General features: G+C 47.0%; 1 protein-coding gene across 6 annotated transcripts in view; it reads right to left on the bottom strand.

Annotated features, from left to right (window-relative positions):
- LOC147014840 (prestin-like) overlaps positions 1-23,478 on the bottom strand; it is a 108,486-nt gene that overhangs the window by 41,127 nt on the left and 43,881 nt on the right. For all 6 annotated transcript variants that reach the window (XR_015050922.1, XR_015050923.1, XM_085853213.1 and 3 more), the window contains 4 exons: positions 23,253-23,330; positions 21,205-21,300; positions 20,545-20,651; positions 6,338-6,410 (listed from right to left, as the gene is read on the bottom strand). Coding sequence is in view for 4 of the 6 variants with exons in the window: in XM_085853213.1 (XP_085709339.1) it covers positions 6,338-6,410; positions 20,545-20,651; positions 21,205-21,300; positions 23,253-23,330 (354 nt within the window). In the remaining 2 variants the exon portion in view is untranslated. The remainder of the gene's footprint in view (positions 1-6,337; positions 6,411-20,544; positions 20,652-21,204; positions 21,301-23,252; positions 23,331-23,478) is intronic.

The raw sequence follows: 23,478 nt of genomic DNA, 5'->3' as shown, positions 1-23,478 counted from the left end.
TGTGAACCCCCTCCCCCAAAACCATCCCTTTCCTATCCCCCCAAACCTCCCCAACCGGCATCCTGCAGTGAGATGAAGCCTTGGTCTCCACAATGTCCGGGAAAGCCAAATTTCATGCTGGAACCTCAGGCTTTATTTGAAGCTGTACCCTATGGCACCGGTTTGCCATCGATTACACAATTCACAAACAAGTTTGACAGAATTGTGCAGAGGTCGCACTTACCATTAAACTATCTCGCCCGGGTTCGATTCCCGACCCCCGGCAGGGTGTTGCATCACAAAGTGCGCCATCCCTTAGAAGATGGACATTAATCCAGCTGTCCCGTCTCATCGCATTAGTTGATGAACGTTAAAGATCACGTTGGTTGTTATCTCCATTTGCGGCTTTCAGGATGTAGGAGGAAGTTCTGCCAGAACTCAAAATTCCCACCTCCTGTCGCTGAAGGATCATCATTGATGAACCAAATTGTCAACTGGTTCATGAATCTTTCTCCTTCACCGTTAGTCCCCCATGCTTTATGTGCAGAATCTGCTTTGCAGCGGAGGATGATTTCAAGACAAAAACTTTCCCCGGCCAATCCCACAATTAGGTGCGAAACATCAGCGCCTTTAAAGAGGATTCCTACAATGCATGAGCAGGACTTTAAGCCAATACGGGACTTTCGAAATGACGTATGAATTCCAACGAAGTGAATGCGCGCTGTGTACGTTCTCAGGAACTCACTTCTGCTTGGACGGGCACTTTTAACCTGCGTTGCTAGCGTGACATCTGCAAGTCAAATAGTCTTTTAAACATTATTTTCAGAATTGAGACGAAAGAGTGGCAATTTCGAAGTGGTTAACCATAATTGTTCTGTTCCTGAATGCAAATCAGACTCACGAGAAATATCCGTGGATGAGAGGAGTCGAGTTCCTTCCATTTCCTGTTAATACAAGCGAGTGGCAGCAGTGGATAACAATAACGATAACACTAACACACTATTACTACAACTACTACCCATCACTCGAGGTCCAAGGATGACATCCATCCAGCAACAGTGATGTTGATGTCGATTAATTAAGAAGTCAATGGGTAGCAGTCATAGATGATGATGATGCACTCGAAGATGACTGCCGAGACTGATGTGGGAGCCGCAACCGCACCCACAGTGCATACAGTCGAATAATCCCAATGGGTTTACACCTTTTCTACACTTCTTCGTGTTGGTCTTCAAAACACCTTTAAATCGTTTCCTTTGTACGTTGACTTTTCTCTGCTTCGGTAGCTGGGAGTACAAGACACGTTTTGGCAGTCTTTAGTATGGCATACGATACAGATGGCAGGTCCATCACAGCTGGGCTTTTATTACTAAGGACTCTAAACCGCCACTGTTCACATAGGAGGAAATATACTCTTGGTACCACGGTCTTCCCATCGAATCTGGAGAGTGGAGAGGAGAGAGCGTTGATGGACATGCTGACTTTGTAAGCTTTCGGTAGGTAACTCAGGACTCGCAACCGTATAAGAGAATTGGAATTATCACCACTTTGTAAACTTGTATTTTGGTTGTTGTTTTCACGTGTTTGTAACTGAAAACATGGGATTTCAAACAACCACAAGCTTTGAGGGTGGATTTTATATGAGACTGGATTTATTCGTCGATGTTTGTATTTCTTGAGAGAATATACTACTGTGGTATGGAAAATGCTCATCTGACTCTAACGCCATGCCATTTATTGCAATGGTTGGAGTGGGAGAAGCGCTGGAGTTTGTTTGGAACGTGGAAGTTTGGAAAAGCACCTTTGTCTTCCACAACATTCAGATTGAGGCCAAGACGATGGAAAGTCATCTGCGTACTGCAGTTCAAATATTGTGGTGAGAGAGAGAGAGAGAGAGACTATACTTTTTGATTGAAGAAATCTCACATTGAAAAGTTTGTCATCTATTCAATATTGTATTTCGATACCACATGTGATTTCCTGGGTGACTGGAGTAAGGAAACCAGGAATAAAAATGAAAAACATGGTTGGTGTGAAAACACATCCTCACTAAACGCCGGCCTTGATGGAAAAGGGTTCCGATTGGTTTCCATAATGGAGAACTTTTCCCTCCATATTCTCATGCGATTCTTTGATGGGGCAAATTAGGGGCAAATATGTATTTTGAAGGGCGACCAAAACGTTGAAGTATCCTCCACAAATCATTTCAGTTGATGGAGTCGAAAGCTTTTGCCAGGACAAGAAAAATGATGCACGAATCTTCATGATGTTCTTTGCTTTTCTCTTGTATTTGGCGGGATGTATAAATCGAATCAGGTGTTCAACGATTAGGTCTAACTGAAGCCACACTGGGATTCCGGTAGGAGTTTTTCTGCCAATAGGACAAGTCTGTTGGTGAGAGTACGAGACAGTAACTTTCCTGCGATCAACAGGAGTGATATATATATATATATATATATATATATATATATATATATATATATATATATATATATATATATATATATATATATATATATATATATATATCGGTTCTCGGAACCGCATGCATACAACAGATGGGTGTCCCAAGACAGTTATTCCATTATTATACGTGTAGATAGTCCCTTTCCTTTTGTTTGGAGGGACAACAAGGGAGTGCGTTGTGATGATCTAATAGCTAGGGTTGCTCACATCATTTGCTCCTTCATTTCGTCCCCACTCTTCTTTTCATCTGATTATTCCTGAGTTAAATCAGCCACGTGCGCCTTCGCTGTAAGGTGGGGCCTCATGCAGGCCAGCGCATGCGGTGCCGGTGTGAGGGAACTGCTGCAAAGAGATCCTCGTTCCCGGGCAAGTCCTAAACCCAACGTGTGCAGCGAGTCATGTGGTGCACTTGGCAGTGCGGGATTATCGACTCGGGCTTCCGATGGTCTGGGGAGGATTGCCGGTTGCATTAAAAAGGCATACGAATAAATACCTCTTAAGAGGCTGCACGAAGGGTGTTTTTCACAACACAGGAAACACAGCCAGCACGACATCCACGCTGCACGAAACGTGTACGGAGGCCGATAAAGACGACTCCACACCATGTTTGGCGGGTACGAGTGTGCGGAGTAGAAGCGGCTTGTTCCTTTTCAACCTCAATATCCGACACATATTGGTGTTTGCCCCACGCACACGCTAGAGGAGTCGTGTGAACGTGAGCGCTGGCCACGTGCGTAATGGCCAAACCGCGCGCACTGTATGGAATGTGCTCGAAGACGGATCCGCGCCGCTCGTGAAACATGCATGGATTTATCCATAACGATGTACCTTCAGCCCTCGCTGGCAGCAGCGGATTCTCCACGGATGGTGAACGTCTTTCTCTTCTCTACGGCCAGCAACGCTGCGATCGAGCCGGGGATGTATAGTGCGGGCTACGTTGGCGCGCGGAGCGGGTGCGTTGATCGGCGCTGGTCGGGCGCCCGAGCGGGCATGCGGAACCCTCGGCCGGTTGCGAGGGCATGGCCCGGGGTTTTTGCAGGACGATTCGTGTGCCAATTTCGGTGTGGGCGATTCATGTCATCTCATGGGGTCGGAGCGGAATATTCCCGCTGTCTGGGATGGCCTTGCCGGAAACGATGTGAGGCGGTTTCCGACCAAAGTTGACGGGCCACGTGAGGGGTCGGGGCTAATCGGAGCGCCCGATTCAGGTGATGATGTTTCGATTTGGCATGGCCCTCCCCCCGAGCTGCAAGTCCAAAAAGGCCAGAGCAGTCCCTCCGCCTTTCTCTTTCTCCACCTCTCTCCTGTTCTTGCCTCGCCTCGTCGACACCACCATGACGTGCCTCCTGCTGTCTGGACTCCACCTCCTCATCTCCGCCCACATGACGTCAACCCCACCTTGCCTTCCTGGTCCTGCCCGCCACTCTGTCCTCGCACTCTGGACTCTGCCCCCTCTCGACTCAAGCTCCTCCTTTCTGAACACAGTCTCCACACATGCGGCTGAAGCCCCAGAGACAACGCGCCCACATTCGGGTACCGCACTACGGAGCATCCCCCCCCCCCCCGAAACGTATTGATGGCATGTCATGCTATCAAGCACGAAGGTACAGAGAACGTAGCCTCAACTCCCCTCCCCTCCTGGTTGCAAAACTTTCTCTTCATTTTGTAAGTTGCCTGTTTATTTGCTGGACCACACCTCTCTCCCATATCTCTGCACAACACACCTCAATAAATCTTTATCGTACCACATCCCTTTCCTCGCCCATTGTAAAAAAATCTTTATTAGGAATGTTCCCAGCTCATCTTTGTCTTTTCTTCCATTGATCCAAGATGGTCCGAATCCTAGTTTAGCAGGGACTTTATTCCCAACGATCTGTTCCTTTTAACCGGTACGTCCTTGGCAGTGTCGCTCAGCTGCATCTGATCCGGTACAGTGATCCGGTCCGGTAGAGTGATCTGGTTCAGACAAGGCGTGCTGAGGGCATGTCTTCGGTAATTAAACCACGTGATTAATGAGGTAACCCGATTGACCCATAGATGGGAGGACCCCAGGTCACGCGGTTGAGTTATTGGCATCCACGGTCGGTTAAGCGACCCGCCGCGTCAAGGAATTATCCGTGTGCGAGGGCGTACAATTCTGGGGAGTTTGGTGGGAATCGGCATAGCTTCCCCCACCTAGTGGTCTTCTCACCTAACCCCCGGCCCGCAACAATATATATATATATATATATATATATATATATATATATATATATATATATATATATATATATATATATATATATTGTGACGTCCACGGGACTTGAACAGTCCCGCCAACGTAGAATGAGCCAAAACGATGGAGGCAGTTTATTTATTTATAACCCAAACATGGCGGTTCTAATCGCTCTACCGCAAACGGGACGAGGAAGGTGGCACGAGTCACTTTTCACTGAGTTGATGATGTTTATTCGTTTTTACTATTAACCAGAAATAACAAGACTCGGCAAGAAGAGGGATCCAGGGCGATTCGACGGGATGGTGTGGGATCGGGCGTGGGGAAAAACACAGACAATTCCAATGAATATAGAGATCTCAAACCTTCTAAGGCGCCAAGCACACACACACACACACACACACACACACACACACACACACACACACACACACACACACACACACACACACACACACACACACACACACACACACACACACAAAACGTAGCTATTTCTGGTGGTCAGGCTGGACCATGGTGTGGACGCAACTGTCCCTGGATCGGCGTCGGACGAGCTGGCCTTGCTCTCGTCAGGGGGGGCAGGAGAAACCGTGGTGCTGTTGACCTCCTGGTCTTGGCCCAAGTCCGCTCACAGCCGCCAGGGAACCAGTTCTGGCGCCAAGTTGCGAGCAGGAGAGGGAGGCAGGTCCGCCCGCCGTTCGACCCCGTACTCGGAGTCAGTAGAACCCCAGAGCCAACCAAGGTGAGGCACGAGGCTCAGCAAGGCTCCAAGACACAATGAAGAACACGATCGACTCAGCACAACAACAAGGACGCTCTCCGCGCAACAGCCTCCACACCAGAAAAACACGATCCCTTGGTTGTAATCTTCTTCCTCTTCTTCTTCCTTTCGACCCCGAACAGAACCCCTCCATCCTCCTGCCCTTGTCACCTCCAATCGAGCCGTTCACCGGCCCACCGCCGTCCCCCCTGCCAATCGTGATCACGGGGCGGAGCCATCCGCTGCACTGTCCTGTGACGTCACGGCCAGTCTCCAGAGAAGACCAAAAAGGGGTTTACGCAGACACACTTACCCTATCCCGTGTCCCTATCTAATTACGTGACAATTATCACTTCCCCCCTTGAAGAAATGAACATTTACTAGACAACTTATCACCACTGAATTGCTACTTATTACATCGAGATCCTGGTAAACTCGAACAGCATGGCATACCTAATTAAACATCCTAATTACCCTTTGAATGCATACCCCCCCCCCTCAAACGTAACAATATATATATATATATATATATATATATATATATATATATATATATATATATATATGTATACAGTATATGGAAACATGTCCAAACCAACATTGCTGCAAAGGGGTTGTGCGCCAAGCATTCTGGGTCAGATTACGTCATTTTGAAAGTCCTGTATTGTTTGCACTCGATCTCAAGGCAAACCTTTGATTATACAAAACTGGAAGTCTACCCACATATATATGCAACCAAACAAACGCTAAATTGCAATAATACATATAAATTCAAGGAATGCAACCAGTGAATATAATTTTGAGGGGTTGGGGTGATAAAAGGATAGTAGCCATTTAAAAGTTGTTTGTGCATGCACGGAATAACACATTCGTCAAATGGCATAATCAAAACATGAAAGGGCGATAGAACACACCTCCTTGTGCAGACAGATGTCCAAGTAAACGTTGGACGAGTCGGCCACCCTTCCGAGCAGGGCGTATCGGGGACTGAGCACACGGTTAAGAGATGGCATGAGGGTCTTGTTTCACTCACAGTCAAGGCAACTTTGCTTAAGCAGTCATACAGTGAGCTTGCATACACAGTTTCAGCTCAATGTTCTACTCGCTGAGTATTCCATTTCCAAAATGTGATAATGGAGCCTCAAACTCCAAATGATAACTACACGAAATGCACAGAATTTGTGGACAACACCATGAACTCTAGGAGGCAGATTCCAATTACAGCCTGTGCGTACCTCGACAGACACCGGCTCGTGAGAAATGATGAACTTTGAAATGTAAACACTAATTGGTTCCTCACACTAGTTTAGACGACAACCCAAAAGAGCAAAACATGAGTTTCTACCTTTGGATTTCCTACGACGATGGTTGAGATGAATCAGCAAGTTTGTACTGAGTCCCCATTGTGTTTTCCTAGGATCTGGACACCTACCATCAGACTAAATGGTTGTTGTGAAACGATTCAGTTTTTGAATGGTCTGTAAATAAATCCCACTGGTATTGAACGATAAGGCCCATTTCAGCATTTTGGTGTGGTTTCACTTCCTCATGAATGGTTATCAAGTTGTTACACAGCCATTGAGGCCACCCACTTCCAACTTGTATCATATTGTTATGGAGGCCACATTCACGTGGGTATATCAAACTCGATCATTCACAAGTTATCGACATCTATCCCATAAACTGTATGATGGCACTTGGTAGAGCGCATACCTCTGCTAGGTTGAACACTTTATGTTTTGTGTCCCACCGATAGGCCAGATCTGGATCGGGACCAGAACCAAAATCCAATTGGCTTGTTCTTGTCACACACCCAAACTGTCCGCCAGGTTTTGTCTGAATCCATCCATAACCGTTTTGAGATATCCTGCTCAAGACAGACAAACAGATAAACAAACAGGAGTGAAAACACAACCTCCATCCACCTTCAGCGGTGGAGGTAATAAGTTCGCCTGACATACTAAGCATCACCTTTGGCAAGGCTGGACCTTTAGCGGCAACTGTTCATATCGCTAAAAATAATATCCTGTAATATTTGTGACCTTCTATAATGATGAAGTTGATGAGGATGAAAGAACTCCACCTCATAATAACAAAAGTCTATAAATAGGTAGAGTACTGTGCAAAAGTTTGGGTTATTTAACGTTTGTGGTGCTATTCCTCATGAAACATTTGTGGGAAGTTTGAAGTGTGCAATATACAGGAGGTGGATAATTAAGATTTCTGTGAAAGTCAATTTCTTATTACAGTTACCTTTGAGTATAAAAAAAATAAATTGGGAAGTTGAAAAAGTTGTATTTTTGTGATACATATTACGTAATTATGTGCTAGTTTTTTATTTTATTTGTATACCAAGTCGAGGCTCGTGAAAGAGCTAATACACAGACACATATAACAAGGCAGGAGACAAGAGGGGTGGGAGAGGGATGTAAACAAGATGGTACTACAGGGACTTTCAGGAAGGAGAGCAAGGAATTTCAAGGAGGTGGGTTTGGGTGGATTAACGGGGGTACAAAAGATCAAGATTTTGGATGGGGGAAGATATGAGATGGTGGTAAACAGCTGTTTTGAAGACGTGGAGGGAAGAGTGGGATTGAAGAGAGTGTGGGAGTTTGTTCCAGAGGTGGGGAAAAAGAGGAATGAAAGAGTGAAGGTGAGCAGAGATTCTTGATTTTGGTAGTTCCACCAGAAGGGGGTTGCTGGTGGACCTTGAGCGCCCTGAGGAAATATAGGGGGGACATATCGCAGACAAGCAAGGAGGGGGGGCGAGGCCGGAGAAGAGACGGAAGAAGACAGAAAGACCACTGACCTGCCTCCGGTGAAAGAGTGAGAGACCCAAAGACTCAACTTCATCACGAGAGATACCAATGATCCTCAAAGCCTTGGTTTCCACAACGTGAGGTCAAGCTAGGTGTGAGGCAGGAGCACCAGCCCAGAGTGGGGAGCAGTACTTCATCAGACTGCAGAGTGCAGATGAAAGCTTTGCAAGTGGTTAGAAACTCAGGTATACCAAGGAAGGACTTTGCATGACCTCGGATGCTCTTTCCCAGGAAAGATCATGGCAGATAGTGAGACCCAGAAGCTTGGATGAAAGGACTTCTTAAAGGGGATTGTTAAGAAAGTCGATTTGCGGGGGGGGGGGGGGGTTCCAAACGGTCCTTTTGGAGAGACATGGTGAGGATGTGAGATGGAGATTTGTTCCAGACATGACATGACGGAAAGACATGTTCCACGTGTTGGACCAGCTTGTGATGTTACCCAGATCTGCAGAGTGAAGAGGCTGCTGCTTGCTGATCAGAGGGATGAGAGATGGTATGGCAGAGGGTGGAGTCATCAGCAAAGAGATAAGGAGGACTTTCCTAGGGAATCTGAGAGATCATTGATGAAAACGAGAAAAAGAACAGGGTCCAGAACACTGCCTTGAGGAACACCAGCCTGGATGAGAAGAGGAGATGAGAGAACTACATGAAGAGCCATGCATTGATTAAGAGCCATGCAGGACCTCCATCCGTTGTTGGGAAAGCAGAAGTAGCATGTTCAGGGTTGAGAAACCTGGTCCAAATCCAAATTGATAGTCAGAAATCAAGTCATTGGAGAAGAGGAAGGATTTGATGTCTGAAGCGATGATGGTTTCCATAATCTTGCTGATGATTGGGAGAAGGCCGATTGGTCCCCTGGTTGCGGGGATCAGTTTTTGCACCATTTTTATGAAGAGCAGTAATGGTTGTTGATTTGCAAGCAGATGTCAGATGACCTTGAACAAATGAGAGGGTGAATAGAACAGAGAGAGGGTGAGCACGAGCAGAGGAGCAGGTTTTTAGAACACGACGGCTGAGGCCATCAGGACCTGGTTGCAGAATCTGAGTCGAGGTTTGACAGCAAGCTCTCCACCTTGTCAGGAGAAAAGGACACAGAGTCCAGGAACAGCTGGGTGTGACTGGGTAAGGTGGGTACAGAAAGCGACGGGTTTGAGACACAAGATTTAGAAGCAAACACGGAGTTTAGGCATTCAGCTTTTTCACATGCAGTATCAGCTGTGCAACCATTTGAGGTAGGGGAGGGGATGGAGGGGGAACATACACCAGAAACGGACAACTAGATGCCACCAGGATTTTGAGGAGGGAGAGAGGTTTGAGAGTTCAGACTTAAGATGAGAAAGGTGTTGTTTCCTGGCTCTCCTCAGGGTAGACACACACTTGTTCCGAGCTTTGTGTAAGGAACTGAGATTGCCTTCCATGAGGTGAAGGCAAGTTGTTTCAGGACCACTAAAGCCACAAGCTTCAGTGTATCTTGGGTGGGAGGAAGGGTAGGACAACTGAAGACGAGAGGGGATAAATCTGTGCCCGAGAGAGAGAGCAAGTTTTTTTTTTTTTAAAGAATTCACAGGATGAGTTGATGTCGGCGAAAGTACAAATGGGAGACCCTGGAGAAGAAAGAAGAACAGCAGCCATTTCTCGGAAATTTGTCAAAATCAAATCCAAAAGACATGGAGTACCATTGGTTGGAATCTGGATCAGGAAGTTGATAGATTGAGTCAATCCCAATGAGTAATAGAAGTCATTTGCTGAAATGCCATGGCAGGTGACAGAGGTACCCACACCCAGCCAACAGGCATGATGGCAATTGAAGTCACCAAATATGAGGAAGAGAGATTTGGGATGAGAGGATTGAAGTTGGTCCATGTTTTCGGTGAGGAAGATGTAAATGGAGTCATCACTGTTTAGTGGATGATGCAACACACAGATAAACAAGAGGTGGGAGTGGAGGGGAAGCCATAGCCAGAGGTATTCCTGTGGCGTGGAGGAGTGATGGCGGTGCATGGAGAGTAAGGAATAGTCTTTGATGAAGAGAGCAACTCCTCCACAACGATGAGGCTCAGGTCTATCATACTGGAGGAGGGAATAACCAAGGAGAGATACTAGGGAGTCAGCGATGTCTTGAAGGAGGAAAGTTTCTGTTAAACAGATTTTGTCTGGTTTGTCAGTGGCAGCCTGTATGGAGAGATCAGTCACTTGAGAGCGAAGGCCCCACACGAAGGGAAGTGGGAGATTGGTGGAGGTGGAGTGATGAGCTGGAAGAGAGAGAGGCAGGGGGAAGGAGGCAGCTTTGTAGATTTTAAGGGGAGCAGCTTTGAGAATGGGGAGTGAGGGGGAGAATTGAGGGAGAAAGGTGTGGGGGGGAGCTTTTGAGAAAGGTGAGGGGAAAGAGAGAGAAGTTTGCTTTGAAGAGGGAGGAGGCAGTTGATTTGTGAGGGAGGGGTGAGAGGATTGCTTTGAGGGAGAGGGGAGACGATGAGGGCAGGCATGGCCTTGGGGGAGAGGGGAAGGATAAGACTGGGTAGAGGTATTGTGGAGATGGGAGCGGGTGGGGGGAGGAACAAAAATTGAGAGGGTGGGAAGATGGGGAGGCAGCTTTGAGACGGGGGAGTGGGGAGCGAGATTTGAAGTGTTGCGGCAAGGGAGGAGATTTGAAGTGGAGGGGTGAGAGGAGACATTTGGGGGAGAAGGGTGAGAGGGGAGAATTGAGGGAAAAGCGTGAGAGGGGAGAAGAGTGAGAGAGGAGAATTGAGAGAGAAGAGAGTGAGGGGATAATTAAGGTAGAGAGGTGTGGGCGGTGCTTTGGGGTGGGGAGGGGGGGAGACGATGGCAGGTACGATCATGGAGGATGGAGGAGGGAGAAGGAAGGTATGGGGAGAGGGGGAGGATGAGACTGGGTAGTGGTATGGTAGAGGTGGGAGCGGGCAGGGGGAGGAACAAGATTTGAGGGGGTGGGAAGAGGGAGAGATGTAATGAGAGGAAAGCGAGAGCACGATAGAGATATTGAGCAGTGGGCTAAATGAGAGTGTGAGACATTTGAAAATCATGCAGTGTAACAGGGATGGAGTGAGGAGGAGGTAGATTTAAGGAGGTGGGATGAATTTGCGCTGAAGTTGGAAAAAAAAGAGAAATGATTAATAATGGAAGACGAACAGTATTGCAAAATGGTGTTTTTTTTTTAAATTTGTCGGTCAGAGATTCGTTTAAATACATTGGGAGATGGATGGAGTGGAGAAAAAAATGAAGTATTGTCACAGATGGAATTTTTAGACAAGGGATGAAAGAAAGGTCAAAGTGAACACAAGATTTTGAAGAAGAAGAACCGGGCAAATAGCGGAAGTTGAAACCTTACAAGAGGCAGTTTTTTTATTTTAATTTTTTTATATTTTAACACATGAAACAGAAGGGATAGTTGGGAGGGATAGAAGGAGGGTGGAAGGAAAAGTGGTGTAAATAGAAACTGATGGTAATAAGGAGAAAATACAAATAAACACGATCGTGCACATAGATGGGAATATGGGTAGGCCTCGGGGAAACCTGATATGACAAGACCAACAAAAACTCACCAAATAGCACAAGTTTTGAAACAAAACCAAACTAGGAACACACAGTAAACATGAAGGCAACAAAATAAACAGTCAAAATGAAACGACGACGGGAAAGTTATCTTTGAGAAAGTCGACAGAGACCCCTGGAGAGAACAAACCGTCGCTTCAAAAACCAGAACCGGGAGTAAGAAATCAAGTGAATATTTTGGAGTCAGATTTAATGGAAATTGCCCCCCAAAAAGGCATAAAGCCACTCGAGGTAAAGGGCTAAGAAAGAAAAAGAAGAAGAGGAGAAACTGGCAAAACTTTCACCTTGACCTGAACCGAAGAAACCTCTTCACAGGACCACTGTGCAGGAGGGGATAATTTAGCCAGGTGGAAAAATAAATTTTTCTACCCCCATTGGGTGTTTTTTAGGAGACACCATCTCTGTAATGGATGGCCGTTGGCTCCTGAAGGGAGCTCATCCCCCCTTTGTCAGGTGATGTTTTTCGTCCTGGCAGGGTGTCACAGTCACCCTCCCCACTACCAAAGCCAGTGAGAGGGGTGTTGGTTTAGTCGCCGACATCCACCCATGCGGCAGGTAGCACGAGGTTGCATGTTACCACCAGTGGCAGTACCAAAAGACTGACCTGACTCCAAAATATTCACCAATACCACACATAAAATTTGTACTGTAAGCCAGTTCATATGCTGAAGACCTGGGGAATGTTATGATACACAATGTTTACAGCCGACTGTTAAACACAGGGAGTCTCTGTGACAGTCTGGGGTTGTATCTCATCTTTTGATGTTGGAAAACTTGTTAAAATCAATGGGATTCTAGCAAAAGAGAACAAGTAGATACTGCAGCACCATGCAGTTCCTAGGGGAAATCTTAAATTGGAAGAAGATTCATTTTCCAACAACACAATGATCCAAAACACACTTCCAATAAAGTAAAACAGTATTTGGAGAACAAGGTTATATTTGGTGTGCTCCAAGTGTTAGAATACAAGGTTATATTTGGTGTGCTCCAAGTGTTAGAATAGTCATTCCAGAGTCTGGACATGAGTCCCATCGAGGCCATGTTGTATAACCTGGAAACAGAGAATAACAAGAGGAAACCAAGTATAACCTCACAGAGCTGTGGGATGCACGACAGGATATTTGGCACAATATTCCAGAAAGAGTACTTCAGTCGTATACCAGAAGTATGGATAAAAAGAGCGATGGCACTGAAGAATGCAAAGAAGGCAAAGGGTGGATACACAAAGTATTTACGGATACTATAAAATATAAAATAACGCTATTCTTGTCATTTACCAAAGCATTTTGTTTCACACATTTATAAAGGACGAGATGACCCGTGAACCCGCTGGGTTCCCGTTATGACAGCAGTTTGGAATGACTTTTTTATGACTTTTTTGTTATGTTTATGACTTTTTATGACTTTTATGAGTTTATGACTTTTTTCCCGCCTTTGGAATAAACTTCCTCACTCTATTTTTTCCCATTCTTCCCTCCAGGCTTTCAAAACAGCTGTTCACCACCACCTCTTATCTTCCCCCATCCAAATCCTCGATCTTTTCTACCCCCGATAATCCACCCAAGCCCACTTCCTTCATTTCTCTTGCTTTCCTTCCTGAAAGTCCCTGAAATGTCCATCTTCTCTTCGCCATGTTCCCCGTCCCATCCCCATCCCTCTCCCTTCCACAGTTCACCTAATGTGTCTGTTCCCCACTGTTTTGTCCCTTCCACTCCCGCCCCTCTTGTCTCATGCCTCCTTGCTGTGAGTTGTGTGTTAGCTCTCATACGAGCCTCGACCAAGGTATACAAAAAAAAAAAAAAAAGTTGATGAAAAATCATTTTAAGAAAAAAAAAAAAAAAAAAAAAGATAGCTCCAGCGAATTAAACCGCTGAGGTTGTTTGCATTGATCAAATTCTCCCGAAGAGTACTTGACTGAATCGGGAATTGATTTTTAAATAATTTTTTCGTTGCCCGATTTGAACAAAACTTGATACTGCACACCGCAGACGAATGGTGAGTAAGGGGGCACTAAAATTTTTGCGCTATCGTGTACTGTTTTGGCTGTATTTCGAGAACATACCTACATACTGTACATACATACATACATACATACATACAAGATGAGAGTTTTACTAATATATAGATAGATGTTAATTTACAATAATAAAAGTATTCAACCCCTTTGCTGTGACATTTCATTCAAATTTTGCTCAGATGCATCCGCTTTCCTTTGATCATCCTTGAGATGTCTCTACAACTTGATTGGAGTCCATCTGTGCCTAATTTAATTGAATGAACATGATTTAGAAAGAAACACAACTTTCTATATCAGGTCCCACAGTTGACAGTGCATGTCAGAGCAGAAACTCCACCATGAAGGCAAAAGAAATGTCCGTAGAACTCCGAGATAGAATTACTGTGAGGAGGCACAGATCTGGAGAAAGGTATAAAACAATTTTAGAGTGTTGAAGTTCCCAAGAGCATAATGATCTCCATCATTAGGAAATGGAAAGAATATGGAACTACCCAGACTCTTCCTCGAGCTGGCCGTCCAATCAAACTGAGCAACCAGGCAAGAAGGACCTTGGCCAGGGAGGTGACCAAGAACCCATGATGACTAACAGAACTACAGAGTTCCTTGGCTGAGATGGGAGAACCTCCCTGAAGGACAATGTTCTCTGCAGCACTTCACAAATCGAGGCTTTATGGGAGAGTGACCAGATAGAAGGCACTCCTGAGAAAAAGGCACATGACAGCATGCCTGGAGTTTGCAAAAAGGCACGTGAAAGACTCTGAGAGCTTGAGGCAAAATAATCTGTGGTCTTATGAGACGAAAATTGAACTATTTGGCCTGAATGCAAAGCGATATATCTCATCACCAAGCACAGCTCATCACATCACGTCTCACCACCGAACACAGCTCATCACCCATGTAACACCATCCCTCCCGTGAAGCATGGTGGTGGCAGCATCATGTTATGGTGATGCTTTTGAGCGGCAGCAATTGGGACACTTGGAGGATAAAGGGAACAATTAATGGAGCCAAATACAGGCAAATCCTTGAGGAGAACCTACTTCAGAGTGAAAAAGACCTTAGACTGTGGTGAAGAGTTATGTTCCAACAAGACGACTCCAAGCATACTGTGGTGTATGGGTATAGAGTGCTGAGGGGGCGTGGAGGAGTTGTGATAATAGTCACGAGCCTGCAATGCATATATCTGTTCGTGCCCACTGGAGGCTCTGAGTAGTGCACATCCGGGAACGCAATAAACAGAGTTACGACTACCCTCTCGACTCTCCGTATCTCACTGCACCTCGGACACTACAATTGGCGACGAGGATGTTTCGAATCAACGCATGCAGAGTGCCTGTTTTCTTCGACAATGACTTTGGGTCGTTGCCGGAGAAATTGGATTGCCGGGCGCACAGAGCGCCGGGATAATCAGCGCAGCTGGCGCGGTGCGAGTTCGATCACCAGGCAGGGCGCCCAGGGGAGCGCATCGCGAGTTTCGCCGCGCGGGTGAGGCGTCGGGCCGTCGCCTGCAAATTCACGTCGAGTGAACGGCAGGCCAGGCTCAAAGATCGTTTAATTGCTGGATTGCACGACGCGGAAATGGTTTCGGAAATACTACGGCTGAAGTACGAGGACATTACGTTCGACTCGGCAGTCGAAATGGCGTCGGCCATTGAACGGACGCTGAGGGATGTCCAAGCCATTGCCGGCCAGAGCCTCACAGGTGGTCCGGAGGTCCACGTGGCGTGGGAGAACCCCGATGACCCGGGGCAAGACCTGCAACCTGTGCTAGACTACCCCGACGACCCGGAGAAAGACCTGCAGCCTATACAGGGTTTTGTACATGACGTATGCTTTTACGTCCCGGAGCGAGACCTGCAACCTGTACCGAGCAACCCAGTCGACCCGGAGCAGGACATGCAGCCGATGATGAGCTTGTTTTCAATTGGTCCGATGGTAACAAGACCAATGACAGTGGAGGTCGAGGTGAACGAGATACTGATCGTTTTTCAAATTGATACCGGGGCCGCGGTGTCGATCATGGGTGAACAGACCGCTCGTAGACTCCACGGTCTTCACCTTATCAGGTCTACCCTCACGCTGTTCACGTACACCGGCGAAGCGATTACGCCACTTGATATGACAGACGAATCGGTGACCTACCAAGGTCGAAGCGTCGTGCTTGCGCTGTTTGTGGTATGAGGGGAGGGGCCAGCGCTCCTGAGCTGACTAGCCTTAGGCTAGACTGGACGGCGCCAGCCATTCACCCTGGGCGACCCGTGCCGAGCCGATTAGAGAGTCAGTTGGGGAGGTTCCTCTTTTGGAGACCATACCTCCATTTGCGCCCGTGCCTCCTTTGGGGCCCGTACCTCCATTTGCGCCCGTGCCGCCTTCGGGGCCCGTACATCCGCTTGAGCCCGTGCCTCCCTCGAGACCCGAGGGCGAGGTCCCGGTGGCAGGGGCCGCGGCGATACAACGTTGGTGTCTGTTCCTTGCTGCCTACAACTACGATATACGGTTCTGGAGCAACGAGGAGCGTGCCAGCTGCGACGGGCTCTCGCGTTTGCCTTACGCGGAGGGTCCACCTTCGTCTGGATCAACCAACCGCATTGATGTGTTGGCACTGAGTCAAATCCGGGGCGAGCCGGTCGCGTCCAAGAAGGTCGCGGTGCGTGCCCATCGACGGTGTCCTCTTCGACGTTCAGACGAGGACCTGCATGCAAGTCGCCTCGGCATCATTAAAACCAAGAGGCTTGCTCGTGGCCTGTGTCATTATTTTATGATCGTTTCATGTTTGATTATCGCGGCCTCGCAACGGCCTATCGCCATGGAGCATATGGTTAAGCATTGCACCACATGTCAGGAAGCAAATGCCGATAGTCCACGTTTGAGCGAAATGTGTTTGATTGTGATCAGTGCGTTCGCTGGGTGGCCGGAGCGTGTGCTTTGGCAGGGTGCTTCGACGGGCATTACTGTAACGAAGCTGCGGTTGATCGTTGATAATAAAGGAATACCCGGAATATTGTGTGCTGCAAACGATCCACAGTTCTTCGCAGATGTGTTTAATGATCTGGCGCATCGCGGTGGTGTTCAACACCTTGAACGGTTTGTTAAAGGGTTGTGTCGTCCGGACGTGCCAGAATCGTTTGTGAAAATGTTGTGCCAGCCTGTCACGAGCGAGCAGGCAGCATCGGTTGTGGAGATGTGGAAACGTGCTTTGCGTAAAGGGAAGTGTACATCTGCGCCGACGATGCTTCATGGGTTTTCGTTACCGTGTGGAAATGTGATACGTTCAGCCACCAATGAACCTGTGAAGGTAATGGAACCAGCAGATTGCCTGGTTCGGGTTGATGGCGGGGAGCCGGGGCAGGTTCGCTGTTCAGCGTCATCCCCGCCCCTGATATCGTCAAAGCCAGACGTGCTGAGCGCCATGGTGCGCGAACCTCTGATCTCGTCAAGGTCAGACGTGCTGGCGCCCACGGGGCTTGCGGACTCGAGGTGTTTACCTGATTCGGTCCTGTCCGGGGGAGACGAGCAAGCTTGTCGACCGGGGCGTTTGATGGTGCAGGGGGAAGTTCGCCTGGGGTGCCACCTCGACCTCGCCGGAAGGCGTGTAAGCATGGGCCGTCTGGGGGCTCTATCTGCCCGGGACGGATCAAGAGATGTGGTGCTTGGGGGGCTTTTGGATGATTAGTGTCCTTCTTTTTCACCAGTTGCTTTTTGTGTCATGGTGCCAATGCTTTTGCTGTGTGCCATTTTGTCACTAGTTGCTTTTTGTGTCATAGTGCCAATGCTTTTGATTAGTATCATGTTGTCATAATTATAATTGTCATTTTATAATCATACTTTTAGGAGGGAGGAGTGTGGTGTATGGGTATAGAGCGCTGAGGGGGCGTGGAGGAGTTGTGATAATAGTCACGTGTCTGCAATGCATATAGCTGTTCGTGCCCGCTCGAGGCTCTGAGTAGTGCGCATCCGGGAACGCAATAAACAGAGTTACGACTACCCTCTCGACTCTCCGTATCTCACTGCACCTCGGACACTACATATACAGCCAAAGCAAAGCTGGAATGGCTTCAGAAGAATGTGAATGTCCTGAGTGGCCCAGCCAAAGCTCAGACTTAAATCTGTGGAAAGACTTGAAGACTGCTGTTCACCGACGCTCCCCATCCAACTTGACAGAGCTTGAGCAAATCTGCAAGGAAGAATGGGGGAAAATCCCCAAATCCAGATGTGTAAAGCTGATACAGACATACTCAAGAAGAATCAAAGACGTAATCACTCCCAAAGGCGTTTCTACAAAGTATTGACGCAGGGGGTTGAATACCTACAGAATGTAAATTAGATATTTCTGTATTTAATTTGCAATATATTTGTTAAAGTTTATTAAAAAAATGTTTTCACTTTGTCATTATGTGGTATTTTGTGTAGATCGGTGATAAAAAAAAATTCAATTCATCCATTATAAATTCAGGCTGTAACAACAAAATGTGAAAAAGTCAATGTGTGTGAATACTTCCTGAAGGCACTGGATGACTGTTATCACTGACAACTTGATGGATTTACCTAAATGCATGAATAACTTTGGAATAACCCAAACTTTTGCGCAGTACTGTATATACATTAAAAAAAAAACATTTAGATATTTTATTGCAAATTACATATCCACATATATTTAAAAAAAACATAAAGCCTTGGCATTTCATGGGTGAACGCGAGTATCTCACTCTTCAAACTTTTGAATACTCCTTATAAACTGCTCACTATTTAATTCATGTTGTTTTGCACCCTTTTTGAGAAAACAAGCAAGCAAAGCTACGGTCCATCCAGACAGATTCCAAAAGCTCAGATTGCATTGGAACTAAAGGGGCTATTCCATAAGAATGATCTGCAAAGCCATGGCCTCCTCTCGACAACAGAAGGCAAACTGATCAGAAATGGCATGAAAATGGTCGGCAGCCAACTGTTTATATTCATAGCTTCGGGTGAGGGTGAAAGTGTTTACTGGCTGCACACAGCACCCATGTTGCATACAGTCGCCTACAGAAGTATTCACCCCCCTCCAACGTCTTTACATTTTGATGCCACCTGAGCTTATTTCATGATGCTTTGAAATAAAACTTAATATATAGTGTCTTACACAAACTACTCCAAAGTGATAAAGCTAAGAATGCAGATAAAATGTGAATAAGTTAGATTAACGGGGAAAAAAATAATCACGTGATTCTCAGTTGCATAAGTCGTCAAACCCTTTGCCTAATTAAGCCGAAATCACTTCAGGAAGAAATTATTTGTTTGAAAAGTTACAAAATAAGTGTAATAGGTTTCACCTGTGTGTAATCAGTGGTTTAACTTAAAAATTAAGCTCCCCCACTAATCTCAGGAGTATTAAGGTGAAACTCACTCGGTCAACCAACAAAGCAAACATGAAGACCAAGGAGCTTTCCAAAGAAGTCAGACATAAAGTGATGGAGAAGCACCGTTCAGGAGAGGGTTATAAGAAGATTTCAAAGTCATTCATTATCCCTTTGAGTATGGTGAAATCCATCATTAAGAAGTGGAAGACGTATCATACCACCCAGACTCTACCCAGATCAGGTCACCCATCCAAACTCAGCGGCCGGACAAGCAGAGAACTGGTTTGGGATGTCACTGTAAATCCAACAACGACTTTGAAAGATCTGCAAGGCTCTATGTCTGAGATGGGGGTCAATGTTCATCAATCAACAATATCCCCTTCCCTTCACAAAGCTGGCCTCTTTGGACAGGTGACAAGAAAGGAGCCATTATTGAAAAAGACACATCTAACAGCTCGTATGGAGTTTGTGAAAAAGCATCGTGATGATACTGCAGGCATGTGGAGAAACATTTTGTGGTCAGACGAGACAAAAATGGAACTTTTTGATCTAAATTCAAAGTGTTATGTCTGGGGCAAGCCTAACATCGCACAACACCCAGTCAACACCATCCCTACTGTTAAGCATGGTGGTGGTTGCATCATGTTATGGGGGTGCTTTTCATCAGCAGGGACTGGCAAGCTTGTCAGGATAGAAGGAACAATGGAGGGTGCAAAGTACAGGAGAATACTTGAAGAAAACCCACATGACTCGGCCATGAATCTGAAACTGGGACGGAGATTGACATTTCATCAGCGCAATGATCCGAAGCACAAAGCTACAACCACACTGGAGTGACTGAATAATAAGAAAATAAATGTTCTTGAGTGGCCCAGTCAAGGTCCTGACTTGAACCCAATTGAACATTTATGGTGAGACTTGAAGATTACAGTCCATCGATGATCCCCATCAAACTTGGTAGAACTATAGAAATTTTCACGTGAACAATGGGCAAATATGTCACCATGTCACTGTACAAAGGTGGTCGAGATCTACTCAAAGACTCATAGTAGCAATCGCTGTAAAATGCGCTTCACCACGTACTGACCTAAGGGGCTGAATACTTTTACAACCAGTGAATTTTGATTTGTGCATGTTTTTTGCAGGTATTCCTGACATGTAACCTCGTTCAACGAGAACAGTGTTTCGATCGATCTCTTCACATATGAATAAAAAAAAGTTAATTTGTAAAAATTGTTTCTACATCATTCGTAATTCATCTAAATGTGGCATTATTGGTAGGAGGGAGAATATTTTTGAAGGCCACTGTAACTGTATGGGAATGGTGCACTTCCAGAGTGGGAATGAATAATGTTCCACGGAAATTGAGCACTCACCGCTGTGTGCGCACGATGACGGTGAGAAGCGCAAAGCTCACTGCCACAGCAAGGCCGAGTCCAAGTCCCAGTAGTAATGTGGATGCGAAAGCCACGAGCCAGATGGCCTGTGCACAACCAACCACATGCTCTTAAAGCCAGGCCAAGGGTTAGTGTTTCTATCTAAGAACTTTGCTCATGATGATGAGGCTCAAATCCCATATATATACTGTTTTGACTTGTCCATTGTCTCCTAATATCCCGGCAGTTCATGTAGAACTACAATGATGTCCTGCTTATGTCCTTGGCAGAAGTTTCACAAATGTTGCTGAGAATGTGCATAAAAAGTGTTACTTATTCACATCTGTTCATCCATTTCCTCCTGTTGTTTTGTGTTGTTCAACAAACTATTTCATCACTTCATGTATTTCACCACAAGGTAAATGTCGATCAGCAGACACTTGTATAGAATAGTAACAGTATGAGGTTTGATAGCCTTGTGTGAGTACAGCAGGCCAAGCCTGAAACATAAATACACATGTTGTGGTGGTGAGCTTGTGGAGATAAAGTAACAAAGCAATGGTTGTGGTCTAATTGTATAAAAACAAAGTTTAACAAGCAAACACAAAACTGAGGATGGAGTTTGACATCTTGTGTTTAAAGTTTTGATGAAAAACCCACCAGGTCTGCCCTGTTTGAGGCCCAAAGACAAGGGATGTCTTTGAACTGCATGAACATGCGGTGTAAGTTCACTAGGATAATGCAGGCCAGCACTGCCTACAGCACAAACACATCATCAAGATCACAAACAAGGTCAACACATGATGAAGAGTGCACACAAAGGTTAGCAAAGTAACCAGGTAAACGCATGATACAGAACACAGATATTAGCAAGGTCAAAAGGTCAACATTTAATAAAGAATGCAGAGAATGGAAAGGTCATAAGCTCACCATGTGATGCTGAATGCACAAAGATCTGCAAGGTCATAATGTGATGTGAACTCAGCCTTCATCTGGAGGGTCATCAAATATGGCTCCTCTTTGTGGACTGGTGCTGCTGCTTCCCTTCATGCCCTCCCTCCCCACCCCCCTTGAGATTATGGAATCTAAGGCCTTCCATGTCATGAGAATTATGCACCAGGAAGCGGAGTATTTCTTGCTTACTGTAGACAGGTTGGTGGCCTTTCAGTTTGTCACCATACGACTTTTCTAATCTTGCTCCTCCTGCCCTCTCACCTCCCCACCCAGCCCCTGCTCCTCTAGGTCTCACACGTTCACCTCCCCACCCAGCCCCTGCTCCTCAAGGTCTCACACGTTCACCTCCCCACCCAGCCCTGCTCCTCTCGGTCTCACACGTTCACCTCCCCACCCAGCCCCTGCTCCTCTCGGTCTCACACGTTCACCACCCCACCCAGCCCCTGCTCCTCTAGGTCTCACACGTTCACCACTCCACCCAGCCCCTGCTCCTCCAGGTCTCACACGTTCACCTCCCCACCCAGCCCCTGCTCCTCCAGGTCTCACACGTTCACCTCCCCACCCAGCCCCTGCTCCTCTCGGTCTCACACGTTCACCTCCCCACTCAGCCCCTGCTCCTCTCGGTCTCACACGTTCACCTCCCAACCCAGCCCCTGCTCCTCTAGGTCTCACACGTTCACCTCCCCACTCAGCCCCTGCTCCTCTCGGTCTCACACGTTCACCTCCCCACCCAGCCCCTGCTCCTCTCGGTCTCACACGTTCACCTCCCCACTCAGCCCCTGCTCCTCCCGGTCTCACACGTTCACCTCCCCACCCAGCCCCTGCTCCTCTCGGTCTCACACGTTCACCTCCCCACTAGCCCCTGCTCCTCTAGGTCTCACACCTTCACCACCCCACCCAGCCCCTGCTCCTCCAGGTCTCACACGTTCACCTCCCCACCCAGCCCCTGCTCCTCCAGGTCTCACACGTTCACCTCCCCACCCAGCCCCTGCTCCTCCAGGTCTCACACGTTCACCTCCCCACCCAGCCCCTGCTCCTCTCGGTCTCACACGTTCACCTCCCCACCCAGCCCCTGCTCCTCTAGGTCTCACACGTTCACCACCCCACCCAGCCCCTGCTCCTCTAGGTCTCACATGTTCTGCCAGAAACCCTTTTTTGTTAGCCCAATCCCCCCCTCCCCCAGACTAAGCTCAATGCACACCTCTATTTTTTCATACCTCTTTTCTCACCTGTGGATCCGTTGGCATGAGCTCTACTCCACATCATCTGAAATCTGCTGCCCACAGTCACCTCGTGCAATTTCCCATTTCCACGACTGAGCTTTACTGCACTAGCTGAGACCATGTTCTCACCTACCTCCTGTCACATTCTCTCCTTGTGCTGTGGTGCCTCCATTTGACGTCATCCCTCGGATCTCCCTTGCCCCCATTTCATCTGTTCATCCATTGCCCCCTGTTGTTCTGCTCTTCCATTAGCCTCGATACATAAAACATCCTGAAAGATGATCAGTTCAGCATCATTGAGAGTATATACACAAATAAACAAGTTGAGCACCCTCTGCAGATAGTGTGCATGATAGCACCTTCTGCAGTATTGTGTGTGCGTGGCTACACATGGATTGAGTGTCATGCGACTTGATGTTTGCGTTCACTTTACTCTGTGGTATGCATACACTTCTGCTTAGCATCTTAAACATGCCCTGATGGGTCATGTTCTCTGTCTTTTGCACATGTAATGAGTCATGACTCGCTCACATTGGGAAGATCCCTGATGAGGTAACCCGCAGCTGACGTGCTCACCAGGACCACCGTCACCGCAGCTAATGTGGCCACCTGCGCACATGCCATCACCGCGATCGTGATCTGCTGGGTGCTCGGTACATGGAATTGGGAGTTATGTGAAGATACACAGTAGTTCAAAACGTTTCCAGCAATCCGAGTGAATGGTCATAGTGAGCTGGAGGGATGATGCTTTGTTTGG

The sequence above is a fragment of the Eptatretus burgeri genome, chromosome 13 (genome assembly GCF_056783735.1).
Source record: "Eptatretus burgeri isolate ZD-2024b chromosome 13, Ebu_testis_v1, whole genome shotgun sequence".
Classification (NCBI taxonomy): domain Eukaryota; kingdom Metazoa; phylum Chordata; class Myxini; order Myxiniformes; family Myxinidae; genus Eptatretus; species Eptatretus burgeri.
This window is presented reverse-complemented; position numbering and strand designations above follow the sequence as displayed.